Source organism: Halichoerus grypus, chromosome 8, assembly GCF_964656455.1.
Source record: "Halichoerus grypus chromosome 8, mHalGry1.hap1.1, whole genome shotgun sequence".
In the NCBI taxonomy this organism is placed as follows: Eukaryota; Metazoa; Chordata; class Mammalia; order Carnivora; family Phocidae; genus Halichoerus; species Halichoerus grypus.
The window spans coordinates 4,392,796-4,420,300 of NC_135719.1; the positions used below are offsets into that span (position 1 = coordinate 4,392,796).

A 27,505-nucleotide genomic window follows, 5' to 3' on the forward strand; every position below is an offset into this window, starting at 1 on the left:
AAAATTTTCTCTGAAAATGTCTTTATTTAACTTTCATTTCTTAGGACATACTTATCGGTTATAGAATTCTTGGTTGCCATTTATCATTCCACTCCATATATGTTCATTATTTTTAGGCTTTTAAGGTTTTGTTGAGAAATCTGTTGCTCTTTTTTGAAATCTCTTGTTATTTAATGTTTTGCGGTTTGTTTTCATTGTCCCCATGTTTTCTCTGCTGTTTCACTCTGAGTCTGCATACGATATATTTTTTTTAATTTTTCTTGCTTGTGGGTTCTTGGGCTTCTTATATGTATGGATGGGTGTTTTCTCTGCTCAATTCACAATCATTGTCTATTCACGTATGTCCTCTGCTTCATTTTTCTTTTCCCTGTGACTGCAATTAAACATTGAGTCCTGTTACTCATTTGATCCTTGGTCTCTCATCCTCTTTCTAGTATTTTCTTTTTTTTTTTTTTTTTTTTCTCTCCCCCTTGTTTTGGACATTTTGGCCCTGTGTGGTAGTCACTTCTTGTCCTGTACTGTATCTCATTTACTGTTAAGCTCTACCTGAGAGTTTCCAATTTCTGGTATTTTGGTGAGAGGTTTTGGTCTCTGGCTTCATTCTGGTTCATTTTTACCCCGAGGTGCCCTTGGGGTCCTAGCCTAGTGGACAGGGTGTCCTGTTAGACTCCCTGCTGGGCAGGGCCATCTTAACCTCTTTCCCTTTGTTCCTTCAGGTCTTAGACCCAAACCCCAGCGTCCCTGAGCAGTGATACCGTCAGAGGGTCAGTGACTTGGGTGCTCTTGTGTTTGGCTTTCTCTTCTGGGTTCCTGCTTTCTTGCAGAACTGAAGTTGTAGTTCTCTACTGTCTTCTGTGATCTCAGATGCTTTTCAGATAATGTTTGTCTTAATCAGCATTTTTTTATTTTCTGGAAAGTTAGTCTGAATAACCTTGTCAGCCATAACCGGAAATGAAACTTGAATGGTTTTAAATTTTGATTTAACCTTTGTTTTAATTCTTCTCTAGTACTGGTACCTATTGTGAATGGTTGCTGTAAAGAAATGTATAAGAGATGGCACATGTAAAGAGCCTAGCAGGCATCCGTTGCATGGTAGTGAGTAATTTTTCCAATTTTCTTTCATTTTTCAACATTTTTTTGTCCTCCTGCTTCATATAATTCTTGGAAAACCACTTTGTCTTTCCACTTAAGTTTTTTAGCTTTTATACCAACCAGACCATTCACTGGTTTTAGTTACATAATCAGATTTTAACTTTTAAGGTTTCCTATGGATCTTGTAGTTTCTGGGCATATTTATTTCAAAATTGCTTGTTCTTGGCTTTATTAGCCTTTATTTCCTTAGGTGTAGGTTTCATGTTAAGCTTGCTGCCTCATGATTCTGTTGGTCTTCTGAAAATATTTGGTCAATATTGGTTGTAACTTGTATTTTAAAATGGCCTTTGCATTTGAGATTGCCTGAAAGTGGGTGTGCACATACCATCTAAGTTTACTCCAGCCTACCCTCAGGATGGGAGAGCACTTCATAGGTGACAGTGAGCACTGCTAGAAAGTGGCCGTAGCAGCCACTTTCCTCTTTACCTGGATGCAGTAAGGCATTAGGGCTGCCAAAGACAACTTTTCTTAGTTTATTTTTATTAGCGATAGATTTTTATAAAAGTAAACTTCACTCATCAACTATTTGATTAAGTGGAAGAATAAAACACTTAGTAAAGCCATATAAATGCTTGATTATTTTTCATTTACTTTCTTTCATAATATTGAGCTGAGTCTCTAGCATTCTCGGAAGCTGACCAGTAAATTGTTTCCCACTATCATTGTGAGCTCATGGATGTGATGTGTTTGATGTGTCTTGATCCACTGCAGTTATCTGTTTTTGTTCAGATTGTCCAATCTTTGAACAGTTGAGCTCTCACACCCAGTAGGGTGGCTATAAGAAAAAAAAAACAGGCAATAACAGCTGTAGAAAAAACAGAGCCCTCAGACATTGCTACTGCAAAATATTACAGCTGATTTGTAAACAGTTTAGCAGTTTTGAAGGATAAACATAGAGTTTACTATATGACTCAGAAATGTGCTCCTGGGTGTTGACCTAAGAGAAATGGAAACGTGTCCCCACAAAAACTTGAATATGAACCTTTATCACTTATTATTCATAATATCCCAAACATGGAAACGATTCAGATGTCAACTGATGAGTGGATAAACTAGTGTGTGGTATATTCATACAGTGAAATATCATTCGGCGATAGACAGGAATGAAGGCCTAATTCATGCTAAAATACTGATGAACTTTGAAAACAATATGCTAAAGTGAGAAAAGCTAAAGACCCTGTGTTACATCATTTCGTTTCTGTGAAATGCCCAGAATGAGCAAATAATGTAGGTATAGAAAGTGGATTATTGGGCTTTTTTTTTTTTTTTTTTTTAAGATTTATTTAGAGAGTGTGTGTGTGGTGGGGAGGGGTAAAGGGGGAGGGGGAGAGAGAATCTTAAGCAGACTCCCTGCTGAGCACAGAGCCCGACATGGGTCTCTATCCCATGACCCTGAAATCATGACCAGAGCCAAAACCAAGAGTTGGACACCTAACTGACTGAGCCACCCAGGCACCCCAGTTATTGGATTTCTTTGGACTGGGAGAAGTTGGAGGGAAATGGGGGTTGAGTGCTAAAGGGTACTCATTTCTTTTTGCAGTGATGGGATATTCTAAAATTGGTTGTGATCATGATTGCACAACTCTGTGGAAATACAAAAACCATTGAACTGCATGTTTTTAGTGGGTGAATATGTGACTAAGGAGAAAGGAATATTTGCATTATGTAACAGGATTAACTTTCTTAAAGTGTTCTTTTTTTTTTTTTTTTTTTTTTAAAGATTTTATTTATTTATTTGACAGAAAGAGAGACAGCGAGAGAGGGAACACAAGCAGGGGGAGTGGGAAAGGGAGAAGCAGGCTTCCCGCCGAGCCGGGAGCCCGATGTGGGACTCGATCCCGGGACTCCAGGATCATGACCTGAGCCGAAGGCAGTCGCTTAACCAACTGAGCCACCCAGGCGCCCCTCTTAAAGTGTTCTTATGAATTAGACTAAATCCTGTTTTAAAATGGTCTGAACACACATGAAGAGCCTGTCCTTTTAGTCATCAGACAATAAACTGTCGGTGCTGGGAATACGGATGTGAGCAGATGTGTCTGCAGAGAAGATGTAGAGGAGAGCTGTGAACTGTATGCGTGTAACCGCAGGAGTGTTGTGGGGAACGGGGACACACAGTTCAGTTATGCTAAGTTACACGGAAGCATCTGGACTGAGGGGGCATGATAGAGAATGGCAGTGTGGGGGGGTTCGTGATTGCATGAATGACTTCCTACATACCGGTAAGGGAGATCCTCTCTCTGAAGAAGTGGCATTTATGCTGAAGACCCCAGTGAAGAAGAGCCAGCCATATAGAGGAAGTGATTTAATACCAGGGCAGAACAAACAGGAATGTCCTGGGGTAGGTGGGATGGGTCTGAAGTTAGTATAGTTGGGGGGTGGGAAGGCCCTTAGTGGGGTGGGAAGTGTGTTAAGTGGTAAAGCAGAGTTAAAAGGAAGCGATTTCAGTAGTCCAGCTGAGGAGTGTGTTGGCTTGGACTAGTATGGTAACAATGGAGACAGGGGTAAGTGGACAGATTTAGTGTGGATTTCAGAAGTAGATTTAACAGGACTTGCTGATTATGGCGGATGAGGGAGAGTAGAATCAAATTTGTCTGGCAAACTTAGGTGGATCCATTTTCTGAATACTAGGAGGAAAAAGGGTACAATTAACAACTCTGTGGAAATGAAAGAATGCAATGAAAGAATGCTAAATCTTATAAAAGTTAAAGAGATTAAGTAGACCCTTGCCATCCAGTCCGAGAATTTCACCACAGATTTAAACAATTGGATTCTATTTTTTACCTATTAGATTCATGCAAAGTAAAGTTTGGTAAGGGTGTGGAGAAATAGTCCACATATAGTTGGGAATTCAGACTGGAATTACTCTTGGGGCAATTTTGGCCAACACCTATCAGCTTTAAACATAGTGGTCATGAGAAATATGCACTTGTCAAGAATGTTTCCCTGAGAAAGTGAAAGTAAATGTAGAGGGATGTATATTGCCTTACTGTTTGTAGAACAAAAAATAACTACTAGGAAAGACCTGAATGTCCATCAGTGAAGATGTGGCGAAAGCTCCCGGGATGGACTACCATGCTGCCACAAAACAATGACTCCAAAATACAGTATTTGAAAAAAGATGTGAAATATTACATTTGACCCTTTGTTTATGTTTTTTTAAAAGCTGTGCATTTATGTGCTTTGTGCACATGAAAGAATCTTCTAACAGTACCTCCAGGCTGGGGAATTTGAGGAAGGAGATAATTCTCACTTTTATTTTCCTTTCCTATTTGAAGTCATGCACATCACTTCTCGGCCTTTTGGCTAAGATCAGGGGAAGTTGTGCACACTACTGTCATTAGCTCTGAACGTGACAGTGAACCTCCTGGAGGACAGTCTTTGACCGTGTCTCATTCTCATGATAGAATTCTAGAAATACTGGACCGCTAACACCTGTGCAGGATGTGAGCACAAAGAGACTCAAACCTATGACCAAGAGCATCCCAGAAGGGTTACCAAGTTCTTTTCTTAAAAGATCACTCATTTTTATTTAAATATACTGTTTTTTAATATATCATGAGTTCCAGGGTGCCTGGGTGGCTCAGTCGGTTGAGCATCGACTCTTGATTTCAGCTCAGGTCATGATCTCAGGATTGTGCGATCGAGCCCCACACGGGCTCTGCACTGGGTGTGGAGTCTGCTTGAGATTCTCTCTCTCTCTCTCCCTCTGCCCCGTGCATGCGTGCATGCGCTCTCTCAAAATAAATAAAATTTAATATATCATAAATTCCTTTGTCAGAGAGCTTACCCAGATTTTAAATTCTTAAAACAATTTTCTGAATTTTTTTGTGATTTATGTTTGCTATAGATGAATTGGAAAATTCAGTACCAATTTATACATCCTCCTGCCTATAGTCTACTTCGGTTGTTTGGAAGACTGTTAGTCCCTTTCTGTGTACTTCTGGACATTTTCATGCAGTTGTAATCCTGCTTTCCATGGTTTATTCTCCTTCCCCAGCTACTTAAGCATTCTCCTCCATCATGTGTGGAGACAGGAATATTATTAATGGCTAAGTTCCTACCTCTTAATGAGCGAAATAGTTATTTTCAGCTTCTCACCATTAATAGCTTTGTGACAAACATCTCTATAGGTAGGCATTTCTCTGCATTTATGAGTATTTACTTAGAGATTCTTAGCAATACAATTACTGAGTTGAACGGTTTTAATTTTTTAAGCTCTTTATGATTTATGGAAATGCTGTCCTTTTATAGTCCCTCCAGCAATTTGAGAGTGCTTGTCTTATGTATTATGCAGAGAAGAAAATTACCAAAATGACTCCTCACCACTGCATATTATACCTTTAATTTTTCTGGTTTGGTAAGCAGAATTCTTAGTTGAATTCCCATTTGTTTTAAAGTGGAACGACTTCTTTTTTTTTTTTTTTTTTTTTAAACAGCATTAGTGTTTTATCTTCTCCCTTGTTGAATTTCCTACTGACCTTCTTTTTCTCTTTGATTGGGAACGCCACCAGACACTCTGGAAAAACCAAACTGCTTGAAAGACCATTGTATTCCTTCCTTTGTTGTGAAGTTAAAAGAAAATATGTAGCTTTTTAATTCATTGTTACCTAGTTCCTGTGAATAAAATCCTGTGAGGAAAATGTGTTAAAATGGGCTTAGACGGGCAAACACTCCTCACAGGCAGTTTTGACTCTTTGGGATGTTAATGATGGCCAGGAATAGTGCTTGTCCTGAGTCACACCTGTGTAGCTCCGTGTCCCTGTGGAGGAAGGTTGTATGTGTGTGCGTGTGCGTGTGTGTTTGTGTGCGCGCAGCTGTGAATCCAGATTTGGAATAGCTGTGACTCCACCTTGAACCTCGGTCCTTCGATTCTTTCCCAGTGAATATGGGATATGGACTAACTTTTTATTTTTTTATTTTTTTTTATTTTTTAAGATTTTATTTATTTATTTCACAGAGAGAGACACAGCGAGAGAGGGAACACAAGCAGGGGGAGTGGGAGAGGGAGAAGCAGGCTTCCCGCCGAGCAGGGAGCCCGATGCGGGGCTCGATCCCAGGACCCTGGGATCATGACCTGAGCCGAAGGCAGACGCTTATCCACTGAGCCACCCAGGCGCCCCGGGATATGGACTAACTTTTAAGTGTTCATTCTTAGGCACATCAGTTGAGTTTCTGGTTTTTACCAGCAGTCCGTCTGTTTCAGACAAAATATTACTTAGGTAACTTTTTGTTCTGACCAAAATTCAGAGAGCAGGAGAGAGATCAAATTTGTTTAATGTGCTTTTTTTTTTTTTTAAAGGAAATTAATATTTAAAAGTAGGGGTCTTTACAAACAGTGCTATAGTTTAAAGTGCTTTAAATCTTAACCAAATGCTTAGGAAAATGTAGTCAAAATTTTTTAGAGATTTATTTATTTATCTCTTTATCTATCTATCTGTCTATCTATTTATTTATTTATTTGACACAGAGAGACACAGCGAGAAAGGGAACACAAGCAGGGAGAGTGGGAGAGGGAGAAGCAGGCTTCCCGCGGAGCAGGGAGCCCGATGTGGGGCTCGATCCCAGGACTCTGGGATGATGACCTGAGCCGAAGGCAGATGCTTAACGACTGAGCCACCCAGACCCCCATTGTTTTTGTTTTTTATTTTAACCTTGTAGAAGAAAATAATACCATCTTATTAATGGAAAGGCCACCTGATAAGATCTCATCCTCACAGAAAGTAAGGCAGGGGTTATGAACTGAAAATTGATAGCTACTGGTTGTTTTTAATTCTTCTGTTAGGAAAAAAATGCTTCAACTATCTAATAGTCAAAGATGTTGTAAACCAGACAAGATATTTGGAAAGCAGACTTCCTCAGGGAAATCCTAACCTACCTTCCCCCATGGGGCCAGGAACCTCTTTTTTTTTTAAAAAAAAAAACATTTATTTTTAAGTAGTCTCTACACCCAGTGTGGGACTCGAACTCACAACCGCGAGATCAGGAGCAGCATGCTCCACTGACTGAGCCAGCCAGGTGCCCCAGGGCCAAGAACTTCCGTTATGTACTGTGCTGTTTGTCTCTTCACTCACATGGTGGCTCTTCATCAGTGTGATTCTTTGGACTGCTGCACACTGCGGTCACTGACTTGCAAATCTATAAAGGCAAGAGCTATAGCTGTTTTTCCTCCCTTATCATATTAGCTGCTGCCTGACACATAAGAATCTCACTCAAGTACTTTTTTTAAACCTAACACATTGGCAGAACTTAGAGTTGGATAACACCAGCGTTGGTAAAGGTGTTCACAAATGCATAGAAAATGATGTAAGAGAAATTTATTTTAAACTATTAGAGGAGATTAGAAGTGAGGATGAGCAATGTTGCAGGAATGAAAGTGAGCTTTTAGTTTCTACCCTGTGCTTGTGTATTGTCTTGAGGTCCTACCTTTTTTGTCTTCCACGTGAAGTGTACGTCCACCCCGAGTGCCAGTGTGTCACTTTGACATCTAAGCCGGCCCAGCCACCGTGGTCACATGGCTTCACCTCGTCTGAGCTTCGGTGTCAGCACTCACAAAATGGATCTAATGCCTTCTCCATGTGTTCTTAGTTTTTTCATTTTTAATAATTTTATTCCAAAATACTCAACATGTGATTTATATAAACATGAGGAGGTATTTTATTATTTTTTTTCATACTAAGTCTTCAAAATGCAGTGAATACGTAGTTTAAAATTTTTCACTGAGATATACTTGACGTATAACATTGTGTTAGTATTAGGTGTATAACATGATTTGATACATGAATTTATTGCAAGATTATATGCAGTTTATTCTAATGACCTACATTATATTTCACATTCACAGCCTATCTTGATTTGAACTGTAAATTTTCATCCAAAATAGTTGATATGTATTTAAGTCTTATAAAATACAAAGTTGAAAATGTAGATTCACATTGTTGTGAACCATACTAAAAGTGTTCCAATAACAGACCCAAGTTGCCATTTTTTAATTCAAATGTTAATTCACTTCCCTAGTTGGAATAGCTACTTTTTAAGTCCCAGTGGCCCCATGTAGCTAGTGTGTTCTGAATGGGACACGGCAGTCCCAGAGGAATGTGGGACACAGTCTGGCAGGCCAGGGGGTGGCATCCATCCTCTTTGGTTCACCTTAGGATTCTTGAGCCTGGCAGCCAATCCAAATTTGCTTATGTCCTTGGCTCTCGAAGTGAAATTTCTGGCTGTCCTGTTTACTGTGGGGATGATTTCGTTGCTCCATATGCTGTCCCCTTATGAGACAGTCTCAGAGTTTGACCAGGAAGCAGAACGACGGTGGTTATTATGGACTCTAAGGACTTATTTATTAGAGGACTTAGATATTATAGGACTTAGATTACGTTGTTGAGGGGAGGTGGGGGGGGAAGGTGAAAGGTCACAGAAGCATCACTAAATAGCCCTCTTGAAGTACTGGTGTAGGTGGACAGTCGGGGCTCACAGGGCACCCTAGGCGAGACCGATCTGGCTGCTAGGGTCAGGCCTGCAGGGGAGCCGGTGGAGAATCTGTAGAAAGCTGTTGCCACTGCCCCCAGAGGTGGGTCTGGGCTTGCTCTTTTCTCCAGGGCCTGTTGTAGGGCGGAATCACAGATGTGGAGTGCAGGAGAGCAAGCACGAAGCTGGATGCCGGCATCTTTGTGTCTGTCCCTCGCTGTGTCCAACTCTGCCGACCTCATGCTCTTTGACTTTCTCAGCCCAGCTCCACATGAGGTTGTCTGTAGAGAGGGGGACAGAAAACACTTGGACTTGAGGAGGAGAGTACAGTATAGAGGGGCTGTGGTAGAAAGTGGGAGGGGGGCCAACCCTGAGACTCCAGTCTGTGAAAGGAATGCATCTTACCAGATTGTTCTAGAGCCTGTCCAAGGACTCTGCTCTTTTTCTTGCTTTATAAAGCAGGGAATGTGATGTTTAATTTCTAAAATCCTTGGTCTGTGTGGTACCATCCCCATCTGCTGGAATGTCAGGGCTTTGCCACTCAAAGCTAAGGCTTGATGATGTTTTGATCACAGGTAGGGTTACTCCCACTGCGGTGTGTGCCTTCCAACTTCTGAACGCAGGTGTTTTTATTTTTGACTAAAGAAGAAACGAGTACAATTATGGGAAGAGAAGGAACTGTGCAGAGGTCAAGGGTTAAAGCCGGAATCCATAAGTAAGGGGCCTGGACTAAGTGGACTCCAAAGTCCCCTCTATTTTTTTTTTTTTTAAGATTTTATTTATTTGACAGAGACACAGTGAGAGACAGAACACAAGCAGGGGGAGTGGGAGAGGGAGAAGCAGGCTTCCCGCCGAGCAGGGAGCCCGATGCGGGGCTTGATTCCAGGACCCTGGGATCATGACCTGAGCCGAAGGCAGACGCTTAACGACTGAGCCACCCAGGCGCCCCATAAAGTCCCTTCTATTTTTAATATTCTGTGGTTTATTGTATTTAAATTATAATCCTAATTTTGTATTGTTATTGAACTCCTAATGTCAAATTTAAAATCTTTTAATACGGATTTTTCTTTGTAAAAATTTTTAGAAATTTTTTCGAGTTTATTTAGGGGATATTAAATCTTAGTTACCTTACCCTGTTTAATAACCTGTATGTTTTTCTTGTTTCAATATGTTCATTGTAAAACAGACAAAAGGAAAAGAATCTTATGTAGTCCCACTACTCAGGGATAACTAACATTTTAGCATATCCAGTATTTTTCTAACATATATATATCCATATTTATTAAAGTGAAAGCTTTCTGAACACACTACATAGTGATGTGCCTCTTTCTCTTCCTTTTATCTTTTAGAGTCCTTGATTTTCTGTGTCTCTGTCAAAGTTACATAGCATTTTACTGTGTAAATAGACACAATATGGGATTCTTAACCCGGATCCATGGATAGAATTCAGGGAGTCTAGGAACTTGGACAGGTGAATAGATCTTTATTTTCACCAATGTTTACCTGAAATGTAACATTTCTTTCTATTATAAATGTTGGCAACAAGTCGCAATAATTGCAGGGTCTAATACTTTGGCAATAATCCTCATCATCAGTAGGATGGTCAGACATTTTGTATCTGATTTCTTTACAGTCATTGCACATATTTTGAAATGTTGTCTATACTCATCTTTACTTCAAAATTATCACTGGGCTGCCTGGGTGCCTCAGTCCATTAAGTGTCTGCCTTCAGCTCAGGTCATGATCCCTGGAGTCCTGGGATTGAGTCCCACATCGGGCTCCCTGCTCAGCAGGGACCTCCTTCTCCCTCTCTCTCTGCACCACCCACCCCCGCCCCGAGTCACATGCTCTCTCTCAAATAAAATCTTTAAAAAAAAATACCCAAATTATCACTATTTTATATATTTAACAACATTATTCTTAGAAGGTATCAATAGGCTTTAGCAGACTGCCAAATTGTTCATGGTTTAAAAAGTTAAGAATTTCAAACTATTGGATATCACTTGCTTACATATGTATCTGTTTTAAACACTAGTAGAAAGTACCTAAAGTTAAAAGTTTTGGCTACATATGTGGTTATTTAGATATAGAATAAATCTCTAGAAGTAAAACTATCAAATAAGTATCTTTCAAAGCTTTGAGTGATGGACATGTCAGATCACCTTCCAGATATGTACAAGATTCGTCTTTCCATAGGATATGAAAGCACCGAGTCCTTTTAAAAATCACTGGCTTCTATATTCTCTAGATCTGCTGTGGTTTGGCACTGTAAGGGGTCTCCAGTTTGGTGTCATGTTTAAGGAACTTGTGCGAACCCCAAATTTGAACAGTAGAGCATCACACTTCATTGTGTTTAGATCACACTAGTTTTACATGCAACTCAGGCTCCGCCTCTGGCAGTATATTGTAGTCCAGGACCCTGGACCAGAGTCTTCAAGAACTTCTGTTCCAGATGCTGCCATGCCGGGAGCCATAGATCGGGTGGAGCTGGCCTCGAATCAGCAGTCCTCTCTTGTGTTCCATGGGGAAGAAGAAATTGTCACTTTCAAAAATAATGCACGCACATGGCAGTGGAGTCTTGGAAACACCAGAATGTGAACTTCACATTTTGCTGAAGAAGTGGGAGACGGGGGGGAGGATAATAAGAGGGGAGAGAAGTGAGTGTTAAGAATTGAACTCTTGAGGCACCTGGGTGGCTCAGTCTGTTAACCATCTGCCTTCGGCTCGGGTCATGATCCCAGGGTCCTGGGATTGAGCCCCACATCGGGCTCTCTGCTTGGGGAGCCTGCTTCTCCCTCTGCCTGCCACTCCCCCTACTTGTGCTCTCTCTCTCTCTCTCTGTCAAATAAATACATAAAATCTTTAAAAAAAAAAAAAAAAAAAAAAAAAGAATTGAACTCTTGATGGGTTGGTTTCAGTACAATGCTGCATGGGGACCTAAGTGGAAAAAAGAGAATCCACTAATAATTTACGGATAAAACCACCCTGAGTTGGGACATGTATGAGGCAGACCTGGCCTGAGAAAGTGCCCCAGGGTAGGAGAGAGGCAGAATAGCTTGGTCCCTGGATTTGGATCCCACCTCTGCCACCTAGTAGCTTTGTCGTTTTGGGCCTCTCTGGGCCTTGTTTGCTCTCTAGTGGGGGGGAAAAGATTTAACCAAGTGGTCTTTGAGATCCTTTCCTGCTTCTCTTTGTGGCTCTCATCTGGTGGGCGGGGCATTAGGGACTTTTGTCCCAAAGATTCTCTTCCGGTAGTGATTACTTGTTTGGTCAGTCCTTGCTAAAGAGCCTGAATTATGCAGAACACTCTTATTGGCAAATGATCAAACACCTGATTAGAACTAATCTTACCAAAATGTGAGATGTGTTGGAAGGCTCTTGGTATATACCTCACAGAATAGGAAGAAATGGCCAGAAAACTAAGCAAGGATGCTGAATCCAAGGCCTTCAGTTTTGTCAAGATCTTGTCTCTTTGCAGCCTCTCCACAAGTGTGGGTTTCATTTTCTCCTTTTGCACGGTTGCCCTGTTACCTGAGGAAGGGGATATGTTCACATTCTCTAGCATCATGAAGCCAGGAAATTGTTCCTCCTCTGCTTTATCTAATTAGAAAAATCCCAAAAAGGACTCCCAGTTAGCTTGGTGTGAGTTGTGCCCATACGTGGACTGGTCTCTGTAGTCCTAGGAATGGTTATTCTGGCCCACGTTGGGTCACATGTTCACCTGTGGACTGTCACTGTGATCAGAGAAGCAGAATCCTATGGGAAGATGGCATTTGCCTTTAGGGACGACTTGGATGCCATAGGAAGAAAAACAGTTCAAATGAAGTCCTGGTGTGTGGGAAATTTATAAAAACATGGTCTAGGGGGGCGCCTGGGTGGCTCAGTTGTTAGGCATCTGTCTTCGGCTCAGGTCATGATCCCAGAGTCCTGGGATCGAGCCCCGCATCAGGCTCCCTGCTCCACGGGAAGCCTGCTTCTCCCTCTCCCACTCCCCCTGCTTGTGTTCCCTCTCTCGCTGTGTCTGTCTCTGTCAAATAAATAAATAAAATCTTAAAAAAAAAAAAAAAATGGTCTAGGAGATTCATGAATGAGGCAGCAGCAGTCTTCAAACATCTGTTTGTATACATCTCATTGATTAAAAAAACAACCACCAACATACCCCACAATGAGGTATCAATTCACACCCATTAGGATGGTCAATGTCAAAACAATAGAAAGGCGTGTGGGTGAGGATGTGGAGGATTTGAAACACATGTGCATTGCTGAATGTAAAATGGCGCTGCCACTGTGGAAAGCTGTGTGGTGTTTCCCAAAAATAAAACATTAAATGTAGAATTACCATCAGTTCCACTTCTAGGTATATACATGAAGGAATTGAACCCATATTTGTACACCAGTGTTCACAGCAGTACTATTCACAATAGCCAACAGGGAAATAACCCAAATGTCCATTGACAGTTGAGTGGATAAACAAAATGTGGTGAATACATATAGTGGAATATTATTCAGCCTTAGAAAGGAAGGACATTCCAGTACAAGCTACAACATGGATGAACCTGGAACCTTGGACACAAAGGACAGAATGTATGATTTCACTTCTATGAGGTTCCTGAAGTAGTTGAATCCAGAGGGACAGAAAGTGGTTACCAGGGACTGGAGATGGGGCTTGTGGGGAGTTGTTAGTGTTTAATAGGCACAGAGTTTCAATTTGAGATGAGAAAGTTCTGGCAATACGCAGTGACAATAGGCGCACAAAAATGTAAATGTACTTAATGCCTCTATGTTGTATATTTAAAAATGGCCAGAATGGTAAAATTTTGTGTATAGTTTACCACAGTAAAAAATTTAAAAAAATACAACATACTTCTTGCATATGTAATTTGATATCTAATCATAAGTGAAAATGTATCCGGTAGAATAAAAATAGACCTGTTCAATACCTATTATCTATTTGAAAAATATGTAAACCCATTCTTTAACAGTAGGACCCTTTTCATTGTTCCTCTTCTCCTTTCCTCATATTTCTAGTCTACTTCTCCCATGGAATTTTATTCTCATGTAATATTTTACAATTATGGGTCTTTTGTTGATAATATGTTATACTTCTCAGCAACAAAAACAGTACATAAATTGAAGTTTTAAATTATTTTCTGTGACTAAAAGGCTGTAAGTGTTCTGGATTGCTGTGGCCTTTGATCGCTAGGACAATTGGTTTAAGACAATCTCAATGTTACAAATTTTCATAAAATTTTCTTTAATAATTGTTTATTGGAAGTGCTTCTTAATGAGATGAGACATTTAAAAAACCCATGTAATTTTGGATGACTCACTTACTGCTGGAATGACACAGGGTTTTCAACACCAAATATATTCCTATTTTTTGTTTTTATAGGTCTGTGCTCTGAGTAAACTTATTCAAATAAATACATAGATGGGAAATGAAGGAGTTGTTAGAGCAGTGTCTCTCAGTTGTTCGAACTCCTCGAGTTCTATGCAAAAAATCAGACATCTGTCATTATTTTTAGTCTTGTACTTGCTGACAGTTCCATTCACTCCTTCATATTTGTGACGAAGAAGGAACTGGAAACCATCTAATTTGCGAAAAGATTTGTTACCTAAGTCATCAGTTACTGAATTTCTCAGTTTTTTTGTAAGTATACCAACAGTGCTTGATGAAGGTTTTAGATAACTACTATGTCTATCATTCTTTGACTTAGAGACCTTGTTTATCTCTGTTTACCTAAAGGGTTGAGAAAATTACTCTCAATTTGAAAATACATCTTTGCCAAGAAAGTATCTTAAAATGCTTTTTATCTTACCACTTTAAGTATGTACTGTCAAAACCGTGGGTCTCTAGATTCTAACTTGCTGTACTTACGGAAAATGTCAACCATAAAATCTCATGAAGTCAGTTCTTACCGTCAAACCAATTAGTTCAACCAGACGTGCCTTTTGTCAGAAAAAGTCTGACTTAATTTTCCCCTAACATTTTATTATGAACGTTTTCCAACATACAGAAAAGCTGAATGAATTATGAAGTGAACAGCCATCATACCCACCACCTAGATTCTACAGTCACCTTTTGGTCAGGTTGCTTTACCATGTACCCATTTATATATCCCCTTAACCATTTAGAAGTACATCTTACTTTCATAATACACTTCAAAGTAAGTTGCAGACGTGGATATGATTCACTCCTAAATACTTCAGTATGCATGTCATTAACTAATGTTTAGTATTTGTTTACAATTTTTTGAGGTAAGATTTCTACACAGTGAAATGAATAAATCCTATATGGATCACTAGATGCATCCTGAAAAATGCACACACCTGACCCCAGTTCCCATCAGAATGTAGTGTATTACCATCCCCTCATAAAGGTTCCTCCTACCTCTTCCAGTTAGCTCCCTCCACTCCCCACCCTGTCTCCTGCAGAGGCAACCACCAGATTTCACCACATACTAGTTTTGCCTGTTTTCTAGAACTTCAAACGAGAGTGTGTATATATATGTGATTCCATTTATGTAAAGCTTCTTTCAGTAATTACTCTGAGATTCCTCCATGTTGCCTCTATCCGTTTATTCCTTTTGACTGCTGAGTCATATTCCAGTCAATACATATGCCACATTTTATTCCTCTGTTGATGGTCACTTGGGCTGTCTCCAGAATTTGGTGATCATGAATAAAGCTACTGTCGCCATTCACATACAGACCTGTTTGTAAACCCGTACTTTCATTCCTCTTGGTTGAGTACTGAGGAGTGGGATTGCTGGGTCATAGGATAGTGTTCTGTTTAGTTGTGTAAGAAATCTGCAGACTTTTTCAAAAGTGATCGTACCGCATATAATAATGCATGGAAGTTCTGATGGGCAACACTAAATGTTGGCAAAATGTGGAGCCAGTCTTTCTAATTTTAGCCGTCTTGTGGGTGTGTACATAGTTCCTTGTGGTCCAGTTTGCGTTTTTTTGACTAATGCTGTTGAGTTCTTTTTCAAGTGCTTACTGACCAATTATATATTTTTGTGAAATATCTTTTCAATATTTTGTGCTCTTTTGAAAAATACTTTTTTACTTTTGAGTTAAGGTTTCTTTATACATTTTACATACTAGCCATTTATCAGATATGGTTGCGGATATTTTCTCCCACTTTGTAGCTGTCCCGATTATTTTCTCAATGGTGTCTTGATGAACAGAAGTTTTTAACTTCGGTAAGTTCAGTTTATCAAAAGTTATTTTTTTCAGTATTTTTTAAAGATTTTATTGACTTGAGAGAGAGCATGAATGGGGTATAGGGCAGAGGGAGAAGCCGACTTCCCACTGGGCATGGAGCCCAATGAAGGGACTCAATCCCAGGACCCTGGGATCATGACCTGGGCTGAAGGCAGATGCTTAACTGACTGAACCACCCAGGTGCCCCCCAAATTTTTTCTAATGATGATTACTTTCTCTGTCCTCCATAGGAAACCTTTGTGTCTGTCCATTCCCCTGCCCCAAGTCACAGAGAGTCTGTTTTCTTAGAGAAACTTTAGTTTTAACTTTTTAAGGTCTCTTTGATCCATATTGAATTAATGTTCGTATATGGTGTGAGGTCAGGGTGCATTTTTTTCCCCATGTGGATATGTGGTGGTTCCAGCACCATGTGTTAAAGGGTCTGTCCCCACTGAATTACTCAAAAACCAGGTATATTATTGGGCTTGCATTGACCACGTGGATCAATTGGGTGGGAATTAACTTTTTTAACAATATTTAATCTTTCAGTATATGAACATGGTACATGACACTTTAGAATCTAAACGTTGTTAATACTCATTTAAGAAATATTATAAAAATCACTTTTTGTTATCATGGAAATAATTTGTGGACTTTATTTGAAGATTATTTAAAAGCGGTCAAGGCTAAAATAAGCCAAGGATCCCATTTTTATGGTGGGACATAGAAAGTAAATCAGTTGTTGTCTCTCCTACCTTAATCTGTAATGTGATGTATAATGATGTATAACAAAAATCATATGTAAGCTTTCCCTGAATGTCTTAGCCATCATGTATGCTCTCTCATCTAAACTGTTGTTTCACTTATTAGCATGCAGGTTAACAATAAATTATTCTCTGGAGTGTGAACTTCTGGGGAGTTGTGATTAACTCAAGCTTAACCTTTAATGTTTGGTGACTAGTGTAAGAGAAAGTTAATAAGTAAACTGGGGCCTGGAGATTGGCTTTGATCTGAGAGGCAACAGAGAGCTGTTGAAGGTACTTGTTTAGTGGAGTGAACACCATGAAGAAAGTAGTGTTGAGTAAGAATGGGGTGAGTTACCTGGAAGAGACAATCTGGGGTAGAAAAACCCTTTTAAACTTGTACTCCTCAGAGTGTGGCCAGCATCCCAGGAGTGTTGACATCATTTGGGAGTTTGTTAGGATTGCAAGTTCTGGGCTTGACCCAGACCCACTGAATCTGAATCCGTGATTCAGAAAGATTGCCTAGTCATTTTTATGCCCATTAAAGTTTGAGGAGTCCTGCTCTGGAGAAGCTTGCAGTCTCCCTGGCTTGAGGGGTTAAGGGCCGTACTGCAAACAGAGGAGTTGAAATGATCTTGACAGATGTCTGACTCCTTGCATGTTTGTTCTTTCTCTTTAAGTTGCCGAAGTGGATTTTCAAAATCATCATTTTGGTTTTCTGGATTTTTGGAGAAAATTATCTTTCAGACAGTCTTTTTAGAAATACATTATTAGAAATGCTACTTTATAGGCTTGTTAAAACCTTAAGAACCATAAATCATTGACTAAGTAGACTCGGCTGACTATAAAGTTAGTCATTTGAAAGAATCTAATGGGGACAAATGATCCAATGTCCTTCTCTGCTTTTCCCAGGGACTGGAATCTGGGGATGAAGTTGAGATTTTTGTAAAAGAGCTCAAGTGTGGTTGCTAAACAAACTATAATAGTGTGCTGCTTTAAGGTCAAAAGAGGGAAAAGAAAGGAGAGGACAGATCTTATTTTTGTATTGTTATAATTGTGCAGTTACTAAAGGAACATCCATTAGCAGCCCGCTAACCTCACACATACACTGTTTGTATTTTTCTGTTCCTTTACCAAAATTTCCATCAGCACACAGAATCATCACATTGTTCTAGTCATGGTAGAGATGCAACTTTGTAGTCTGCTTATGCCCTTTAGTGTATTTTCCTCCTCTCCAGCTTCTTCCTCCTCCTCCTCCTCTCCCTCTCATCCCTGGCCTCCCTAGCTCTGATGTCTGGTTCATCTTGGGCCCATGGTTGGGCTCATGCAGACACACCTTGCTTACCTTCTTCCCTGTTACCTCCTCAAAATCAGGTCTCCTTTTTCCTAGGATCACCTTGTGATGTATCTGTTCTCTGAAGCCAACCAACTTTTTGCAGTCACCATCTGCCTTTGTAGAATGCCTTCATGGTTTCAAAAGTGATGGCCTCCTGGCACTGTTCTCATCTTACTTCCCCTACTCCCCAGATGCTCAGGAATGGTGGCTGCGGTGGACCCCGAGCAGTTTTGTGCTAAGTTCTGCCGGCAGAGGAGTCATCAGAGGACAGACAGGTTCCGAAAAAGATGGAAAAGATCAGAGTTGAGGCCACTCCAAGCCCCTGAGCCAGAGTCCCTGGTTCACCTCTGCATTTTGAGTCTGCCAGGGGATGCTGTATTTTAGATTGTGGCAAACTTTGAACTTTGGGTCAGTTTACTTATCTCCCTGAGTTGTATGGCTACTAAGAAATTTGGGAGATTAACTGTAAAGAAGATAACTGATATTTTTTCAAAGGGAAATGATTTTAAAATTTTGAACCAAATTAAGAAACTTAGAAGCTTTGTATAGGTATTTGTATAGGTATGGATAAAGGAAACTTGTAGGAAAAAGCATTTAAGAGAGATTGTTCAATAGACTGCCTTTGAATGAGAATTTTCACTTCATCTTGCGCTGGTTACCAGCTTTTAATACTTCAGAGTGCTTAGTTGGTGCTTGGCAACAGATGATGAAAATAGCGTCCAGTGAAAAGGGGCAGGTTCCTGTCCAGCATCCGCAGTGAGTTTGAGAAGCAAAGAAAAGCTTTTGCTCAGTGAAATTACCCTTTGCCTTTCAGACCTCTTCCCTCACTGCACGTCAGCTTGGTTGACAGTGTGCTCCTCAAACTTTCTTTCAGTACAGAGGAAAGAGGTGGAGCAGAATGGTAAATTTGGAGAGAGAGGATTAGGCAGCCATTGGAAAAGAGGCTTTTTGAGTAAAAGGTTTCTGGAGGGACACCTGGCTGGTACCGTCAGTAGAGCGTGTGACTCTGGATCTCGGGGTCGTGAGTTTGAACTCCACATTGGGTATAGGGATTACTTTAAAAAAAAAAAAAAAACGTTCCTTGAGTAAAACGTTTCTGAACACAACTGGCTGTGGATAGAGTGACCGTGCCTACCAGTTCACCTCCGGTCTCTGTTTAAGCTTGCTGTCCTGGTACGATTTTGTTTTAATTGAAGTATCATTAACATAGAGCGTGACGTTAGTTTCAGGTGTACGGCCTAGTGATTGGACAGTTCTGTTTGTTACTCAGTGCACAGGAAATAATGTCGCCGTCTGTCCCCATATGTTACTACAGCATTATTAACTATTTATCTAGTGTTGTACTTTTCGTCTCTGTGACTGACTGACTTTAAAACCGGATGTTTGTTCTGGTATGATTATCAAAATTTGCCCCCTTTCTCTCTCAAAAATGCCTTGGTTTGGATGATAAATTATATGGTCACCCTACTGAAAATAAAACACTGATGAAATACTTTGTGTCAGGCAGCGTACGAGACACTTTATGTGATCCTGAAAGGTAGCTGCATTTGCCACCCTACAGATAAAAAGATGCTCAGCAAGGCTAAGTAACTTGGCCGAGATCAGCCAGTGGCAGACCTGGTGAGCAAAGCAAGATCTATCAGACTTTTAAAGCTATTTAATTTTTCCCAGCCTGCTACATTAAGCATTTAATGGGTACGGGCTCCATTGATTTTTAGGATCTAGTGAAGGAATCCTGCAGTGGTAGTGAAAGCCTTTTTCTGGAAGAAACCGTGGAATGGAGAATATCTGGATAAGGACAGCGGTGATGCTTGTAGTGGGGACGCTGGCCGTGAAGGTCAGGTTGTATTTAGATCCCGGAGCTTCTGGATGTGCGTGGCCATCAATGTCCTGAAACAACCCTGCTGCTCGGGCCTGGGTCGGTCAGCTTGGGGTGGGAAGGCTGTGGAAGTTGTATAGATATATCGCTAAAACTTTCATGTGCATACACAGCAACTGGGAATCTTGTTAAAATGTAGATCGTTTCTGTAGGCCTCAGGGGGGCCTGAGATTCTGCACGTGTAACAAGCTCCCAGTGACACTGATACTGCTGGTCGGCCACACGGACTCTGGGCAGCAGGAATATGGTTAGTGATTAGGTTCTCTTTGCCAGGGTCATGGGGGTAGTCATGTACACAAAACCCTCATTTTAGAGGTTGGGAGGGACAGTTGCTTCTAGGCCTAGGTGGCCTCACTGTGGGTAGAAGGGACTATATGGAAAGATGGTTTGGGGAGGGGAATGGGTACTTAAATATGGATGTTTTTAAAGGTAGCATTACATTTTTGTAGTTAGTACATACAGATTATTTTTAAAGTATACCCTTAGCTTGTGTGAAGTGGGGACATAGAGAAGCAGGAGGGAGTGTTCTGGGGTGAGGACAGCACAGCATGGTGCGGTGGTGAGCAGGGCTTTAACAAACACAGAGAGCAAGCAGAGTACCTACAGCCAGACAGGAATAACGTGGATGGATGACACAGCAGCAAAGCTCTGGGGAAAAGAAAAAAGAAAAGAAAAAGAAAAAGCCACCTCCAAGGGTAGGAGTCCCTCCCACGGACTGGTCACGTCTCCCCTCTCGGCTATGCCTGAATGCCTCGGGGCACGAGGGGACGTAGTGAGGTGGCTCTGGCTAGCTTCTCCTGCGGCCAACAGCATTATCCCCACCTCTGCCACCTGGGACCCTGTCATGGGCAGTCTCAGGTGGGCCTGCTTCCTGTGTCTGGTTCCTCCTCGTGGAACACAGGAGAGCAAGCGTGGTGGCGTGCTTCCAGCCTGGTCTAGATGTGAGCAGCCCGCCTGCTGGGGCTGGGACTTGGCTCTACCTTCTTTTCTGAGGGGGGAGCCTTGTGACTAGAGGTCATGATGGAAAAGGACTGATGGGGGAGAGCACGTTGGCAAAGAGGAAATGGTGGAGGTTCCACAATCTCTGGGCAGAGCTGGACTTCGTTGCTGGAGCCGTGCGTGTCACAGAAGTAGGGCCTGGGTCGCGGGCAGCACCCCTGACTGAGGCATCTGTGAGCCTCCTGGCTGGCCAGTGTAGCTCTGAGTGCTCCTGGAAGGCCAGAGAAAGAGTATCAACAGAGCGGGTGGGGGAAGCTCCTGATCTCTGACGAGGCAGAATACAACTGGGACCGTTTCTCCTCTTTCCGTCTCTCTGACAGTGTTCTAGCAGGGTCGCCCCAGTCTGTCCCTGTGGTTGCTGGAGGGTAGGGGAGCTGGACCTGACCTTTCTGCTCATGACTCACTGCCCATCCTGTTGGGGACGGGGATTGTCCTGGTCAGGGCAGAGCTTACCCTGGCGTGTGGGCTGTGGGACACACCTGAGCAGCCCACTGAGTCCCTTCCCTCTGCCACAGCTGACCCCTTTTCTCTGTGATAAACGGCTCGAGACAAGCCTGGAGCACCAGGTGGTGTTCCCCAGGGTCCAAGTGTGCCGTGTTTTTCTGAAGGTGATTCTCTCCCTCCGTGGTAAACACTGCTGTGTCAGGGTGCTGCTCAGGGCCACTTGGAGCACATAGATTTTTGCTAGCAGGATTGTGAAGCTTTGCATTGGGCTGCAAAACCAGGGCTTGAGCAAGCAGCTGGAGAGAGTCCAGGACTAGAGTGTTTTTGGGTTTGGGGGTGGAGAGCAGAGGGAGGGGAAGGGAGGGGCAGGAGGGCAGAGCTCCACAAGCAGGCAGTCGGCTGCTTTGGCTTTGCTGTCAGCAGAGAGGACTTCAGTCGTGCCTGAGGGCCGCTTGGCCACCATTGCTGGAGACCGGAGGGCGCTGCCTCGGAACCCTGACTTACCGGCACTGCACCCGGACTGTTCCAAGTAGCTGTTGTGCTGTCTTTTCCCGGGGAGGCAAGTCTCCTCCCTGTCGTCCCCTCCCGCTCCTCCCCCATCCTGTGAGGGATGATGCCGCTCTCTGTTGCACGGCTCAGCCGGCTGATGTCACTGGCAGCGGGAAGCATCAGCAGCCTGATCACATGCTGGCCCAGTCTGTAATGCAGACGGGATAGGGGTGTGTATGTGGGGAGGGGGGCTGTATGGCAACTGCTCTTGCTCTAACGCCCCCAAAAGTGCAGAGGCAGCAGCCGCAGCATCCAGCCAGCTTGGATGTCTGCTCCTTGGGCTTGGGGAAACTACTATTAATAATACTTATTGTTGGTAATACTGGGGAAAACAGCCCTTAACTCTGGGGTTTCTGCTGTCGTCCTGTCCAAAGCAGACTTCCAGGACTCTGAAGAAACAGTTGCAAGCAGGATGCTTTTCCCCACCTCTGCGCAAGATTCTTCCCGGGGCCTCCCAGATGCAAATGACTTGTGCCTTGGCCTGCAGTCCCTCAGTCTCACAGGCTGGGACCGACCCTGGAGCACCCAGGACTCAGATTCCTCAGCCCAGAGCAGCACACACTCGGGTGAGTGCCAGGAAATGAGTTGGCTGGGGGAGGGGGACGCATGGGTGGCGATCGAAGACATCCACAGCAACAGTTGTTCTCTTCCCCTTTGCATCACTCCCCCCCCACCCCAATACAACATGGAGCTGTTTTGCAAGAGATGGAAATGCTGGCTGTGAGTGTGGCAGGACAGATGGTTGCTCGTAAAGGCAGGCATGGCTTTTCCACTTACCCTGATAAATTCCCTGGAGTTGTTAGTCTGCACCTGGGGTGGCCCTGAGAAGAGTCCCCAAGGTGACAGTCTTATGCAGAAAAGATCCAGCTAACCCCCTAGCGCCCAGGCCTGTCTTGGAGATGATGAAGCAAAACACTTTTAGGTGGGGGAGGGGACCTAAGGGGCTGATCACTGGATGTCCAGATTCTGTTTCTCAGTGGTTTTTAAAACTAGGGACTTGTATATGAGGATGGGTGGTCCCTGAATCATGGCAAGGGAATAATTTTAACCTCAGGTGAGGCTGGGTGACATTAAGATATTGGAATTGGCTTAACATATGGGTAAGAGCATTGAACCCTGGCAAGGGGTAGGCAGGGTCATTGGGGTGGAGTAACTCTAAGCTGCGGAGGCTTTGTTTTTCTTTGTGTGAAGGGTAACCAAATGGATGGAGAAGAGCCACTCCTCTTTAGGACCCCTTGTTGCCTTGGGAGGATTTGGTGGGGACAGATTGAAGGGGCTTCTTGGCAACCCCTTGAGCTGCTTCTGGTGAGACCTTCCCAGTGCCTGTTTATTTCCCTCTTGTGGTACATGGGGCGGGGGGTGGGGGGGGTGCGTAGGGTTGGCCGGACCCAAGTCTTGGAGTATTCAGGAAGAATTGGGAACTTAGGAAATATGATAGGGAACTTAAAATCCATGTGTTTTTCTTTATGTAAATTGTGTCTTAATAAAAAGAGTATCAGCTGCAGATACTTTGGGAAGATGGAAAGGTAGTGGGGGTGGGGCAGCCATTTGCTGTTGGTGCTGACCATGAGATGCACTGAGCCTGCCATCCTTCCCTCGCCTCCCCTGCTCCAGAAACTGACAGTCAAGGCAGCAAGGTGCTGTCTTGTTGATCTCTCTGGCCTCCACCCTGTTTGGCGCAGGTCTTTTTTTAGAATGCTTTGCAGAGCCTGGGACTGTTGTGTCTGTTGGCATTTTAATGGCCAGTTGTTTCAGCAAAATCCCATTTGATTGGGGGTAGGGGGCTGGCTTTTTTTTTTTTTTTTCTTTAATTTGATTGAGGATGGGGAAGAGCTTTGCCCTAAGTAACTACCTCCGGTTAAGGTAGAATTTCTTGAAGTACTGGCCTTGAGCTGACTCAGGTTTGTCCAGAAATGTTGGTAGGTGCCTTGTTCCCCTGGGCAAGCAAGTATGTATCCTGTGCCTGGAGATCTTGGCTCGGAGGCCGTGGTCACTTCTCTTATGTGGTACTCTGAGGTCGACCTGGATGGCCTATGAAGCTGGCCTTGTCTTCAGTCCCACGGTATCTGAGCAAAAGACAGAAGAGCTCACAGAGGAGGTGGGCACCTGTCTGTGTGATCCCTGTTGGACTAAGGCACTATTTCACCGACACCAGGTTGGGGCGTGGCCCTTCTTTGGCTCTGGTCTGTCTTAGCTACAGGGGTCCTTTTGAAAAGTATTATAGCGCATAGAATTGCAGGAGGACCCAGATGGGCCTTGGAGAACATGGCCTGAAAGTTACTGTGAAATTGGGCTGTAAAAAACAGCTTGGACACAACCAAAATTTCTCTGGCTTCCCTGCTACCGAATGTCCTGTGCTTACGGCTATTTGTCTCCAAAGTGGGGATTGATTTATTTCTCCACCTTTCATCTCAGGCACTTTAGTGATAAATATTACATGATTCTGTGGATCAGGGAGGGACTGCAGTCTGTGGCCCTAGCATTCACAGGGACCAGAGGGCTGCCCCAGTGGTATGATCTGGCTATGGGCAGGGTTGGTGTGGCTCTGTCTTCCTTTCTGAGGGTTAAGGACACACTCATCCCTGACATCCATGATGTCCTTGAATTCTGAAGCTTTGGTGATGGCCACCCTCTTCTTCGTCTGAGCTCGGGGCCTTCTCGGAAAGCCCACATGAGGGTACCGCCTGCTGGAGTAGGATGTAGGCCTCCCACCAGCCAGCTGCAGGGCCAGATTGGGCACCCTTGCCAGCAATGCGGGAACATGCAGCCCACATTCCAATGCCTACACTGCCTTCCCATCTGAAGACCAACTAGCTCACTTTCTTCAGGGGGGAGGAGGTATTTCAACAGCTCTGGACAGTCTGGGAGTTATCCTCACAGCATCGTACTGGGCTGTCTGTGTGGAGCTCAAGGTGCACGCTTATTCCTTGGGCTCTGCTTTGTGATACATTGCACCAGGTAGCTATGGCTTTACGTTTGACCATCTTCTGCCACTTTTAAGTATTTAGCAATGTTGGGGGCAAGGGTAGAGATGGCAGGGCTTTTGCTTGAATAAATTTAGCCAAGACTATCAGTCATTGAGCCCTAGCTGTGTGCCAGGTACTAGGTTATTCATCAGTGAATAAAATCCCCATGACTCTCAAGGGAAAAGCGGTGAGAAGGCATATCAAACGCAGCATGGTATTTGCTATGATGGGTGCTTCCATTTTCTCCCCTAAGGGTTTTGGGGTGTTTTTTTTGTTTGTTTTTGTTTGTTTGTTTTGGTGTAGGGACAACCTTTCATTGGGTTTTCAGCATGAGGCTGGAACATGGAGACCTTTCTGAAGGGACTAGGGTCCTTCTGCTGCATGGGTTCCATTGGCCTCAGAGGCCTGTTTGAAGACACTGGAGTGGAATCTGGTTTTGAGATTTGTGCCCACAAGGCCAGTATTCGTTTGGATATGGTACTTTGTGGGGTCCCGCTCTCTAGACTCTGCCTGCCCTGAGGCCTCACCTCTTGCTGGGAAGGAAGCCCTTTTACTGTTAGAAGTGGGTGTTTCCCTTAGACCTCAGGTCTTGTGTCCAGCACTACCTTTGTCTCCCTGGCAGTGTCTTAAGTCCTGTAATGGAACAGCAGGGCTCTGAAAGCTGTCCTCAATAGCTCAGGATGGGGGATGGAATGACAAAAACCACTAGTTACTGACTGCTTCCTACGTGAAGTCCATCACGTGATTTTAATGCTTGCACAGTCCTGTGAAGTGTGTACATTTGTTGTAAAGATGAGGAGGTAGGCTCACAAAGGTTGTGAAGTACCAGAAATCCCACAACTGCCAGAATTCTACCCAGGTCTCTTTGTTCCAAAACTCTTGTGCTTTCTGTTACATCTGTGTTCCTGTAAGCAGAACTCTAACATGTTGGACAAGAACACTTCTGTTAAGGTGTCTCTACATACAGCCCCGGGGCTGTCCGACCAGAGGTGGTGTGTTCCCTTGCTGAGGCCCCTCAAGGACAGGGTGTGCAGTGGACCATTCTGACTCCCCTCCACCTGAGTCTGCTCATCAGCAGCACCACCGGATGGATCGGTCTTCCTGACTCCCCCCTGGGGACTCTTGCATACAGCATTACTCAGCAGGAAGGGGGGTGACTGAGAATCTACTTTCGGGGGGCCTGGAAGCCAGGGACTCCTAATGAATGCCTTGTACTGAAGCCCAGCGGGTAGACCAGATGCTCAGTCTGAGGATGCCAGAGGCCATGTCTTGTTTTCTCCCACTGTCCTATAGAAGTTCCTCAGGGATTAACCTGTCAACCTTCTCTGGTTTGTTCCCTGACTGCTAACAGACCAGTCAGGTTATGTGTTACTTGTAGGCTCCCCGTTGGTGGGCAGGCTGGATCAGCTTTTGCTTCTGCTACTGCTGCCCTTCCAAACAGCCTTTCTGAGGTGACATTCAAAACACAGTTGGGCTCTCGTCTGTAGAACATGGACTTACTTCCTGGACCCGATCAAGTTGTGCAGATCTGACTCCGTTATCCAGGTTGTCCTGCTCTATCCCCAGCATGCAGCACAGTGCCTGGCTCATGGCTTTTTATAAGGATCTGTTGAATGAACGATGAATGCCAAGCCCCCGTGTTGTTAATCCTGGGTAGTTTTAACTGTAGAATTCTGTCAAGGTCTCTCTCATTCTTCTGCCTCCTACTTGTTTTGATCAGCTGGATGGATAGATTTCTTCAAAGATCAGTATCTCTGAACCTCCATAGCTTCTAAGGCATGAAGACGCATTTACAGAAAATTTTGTCATACACTGGAACGTGAATTCTGTCATGGAGTCAGGTAGCCTACTGAGGGATAGTTTTCTGTGCAGAGAGGAGGGAGGGCCTGGGAAGCAGTAAACAATAGGGTGCCTCCTAGGTGAGAAATAAGTTGGGTAGGAGAGCATGTGTGCCGACCTTACATAGGACTTGGGTATGTCATTTTTTCAGGTAAGGGAATTTGTCCAGTGAGCAGGACAGGGGAGAAGGGCTATATTGGGTACCACCTTGGACCTGTGGGATCCACAGTCGACGGAGGCAGTTGACACTCAGAAGACTGCCACCTGAGTTGAGGTGTGGTGGACAGTTGAGGTATGGTGGAGAGTTGAGGTATGGTGGAGAGTCGGGGTGCGGTGGGGAGTCGAGGTAGGGTGCAGAGTTGGGGTGTGGTGGAGAGTTGGGGTGTGGTGGAGAGTTGGGGTGCAGTGGGGAGTCGAGGTAGGGTGCAGAGTTGGGATGTGGTGGAGAGTTGGGGTGCAGTGGAGAGTTGGGGTAGGGTGCAGAGTTGGGGTACAGTGGAGAGGTGGGATAGGGTGCAGAGTTGGGGTGTGGTGGAGAGTTGGGGTAGGGTGCAGAGTTGGGGTGCGGTGGAGAGGTGGGGTAGGGTGCAGAGTTGGGGTGCGGTGGAGAGGTGGGGTAGGGTGCAGAGTTGGGGTGTGGTGGAGAGTTGGGGTAGGGTGCAGAGTTGGGGTGTGGAGAGTTGGGGTGCAGTGGAGAGTTGCAGTGTTGGAGTTCTAGGCAAAGAGCAGTCTGTTACACCTGGAGTGAGTGCTGCCCTGCCCCTTCCTACCTCTATGCCTTCAGATGGGTTTTGAGCAAGCAGCCTAGAACCAAGGGTTGGGATAGGGAAGGAAGGGTTCCAGTTGTGTGGCCCTAAATCTCAGGCTAGAAATAATGGCCCCTGGTTTGGGTTTTTTCCATGACTACTCCCAGTAGATAGCAGGC

At 43.7% G+C, this 27,505-nt stretch overlaps 1 protein-coding gene across 11 annotated transcripts in view; it reads left to right on the plus strand.

Annotated features, from left to right (window-relative positions):
* Window positions 1-27,505, plus strand: part of CPEB1 (cytoplasmic polyadenylation element binding protein 1) — a 93,851-nt gene that overhangs the window by 45,532 nt on the left and 20,814 nt on the right. For 5 of the 11 annotated variants that reach the window (XM_078078837.1, XM_078078832.1, XM_036068732.2 and 2 more), the window contains exon 3: window positions 22,150-22,341. In XM_078078837.1, the coding sequence (XP_077934963.1) occupies window positions 22,188-22,341 (154 nt within the window). In that variant the 5' untranslated portion in view covers window positions 22,150-22,187. Of the gene's footprint in view, window positions 1-21,591; window positions 21,786-21,828; window positions 21,946-22,149; window positions 22,342-27,505 lie in introns of those variants that run through there. The other 6 variants (XM_078078833.1, XM_036068733.2, XM_036068731.2 and 3 more) reach the window with 4 other exon arrangements.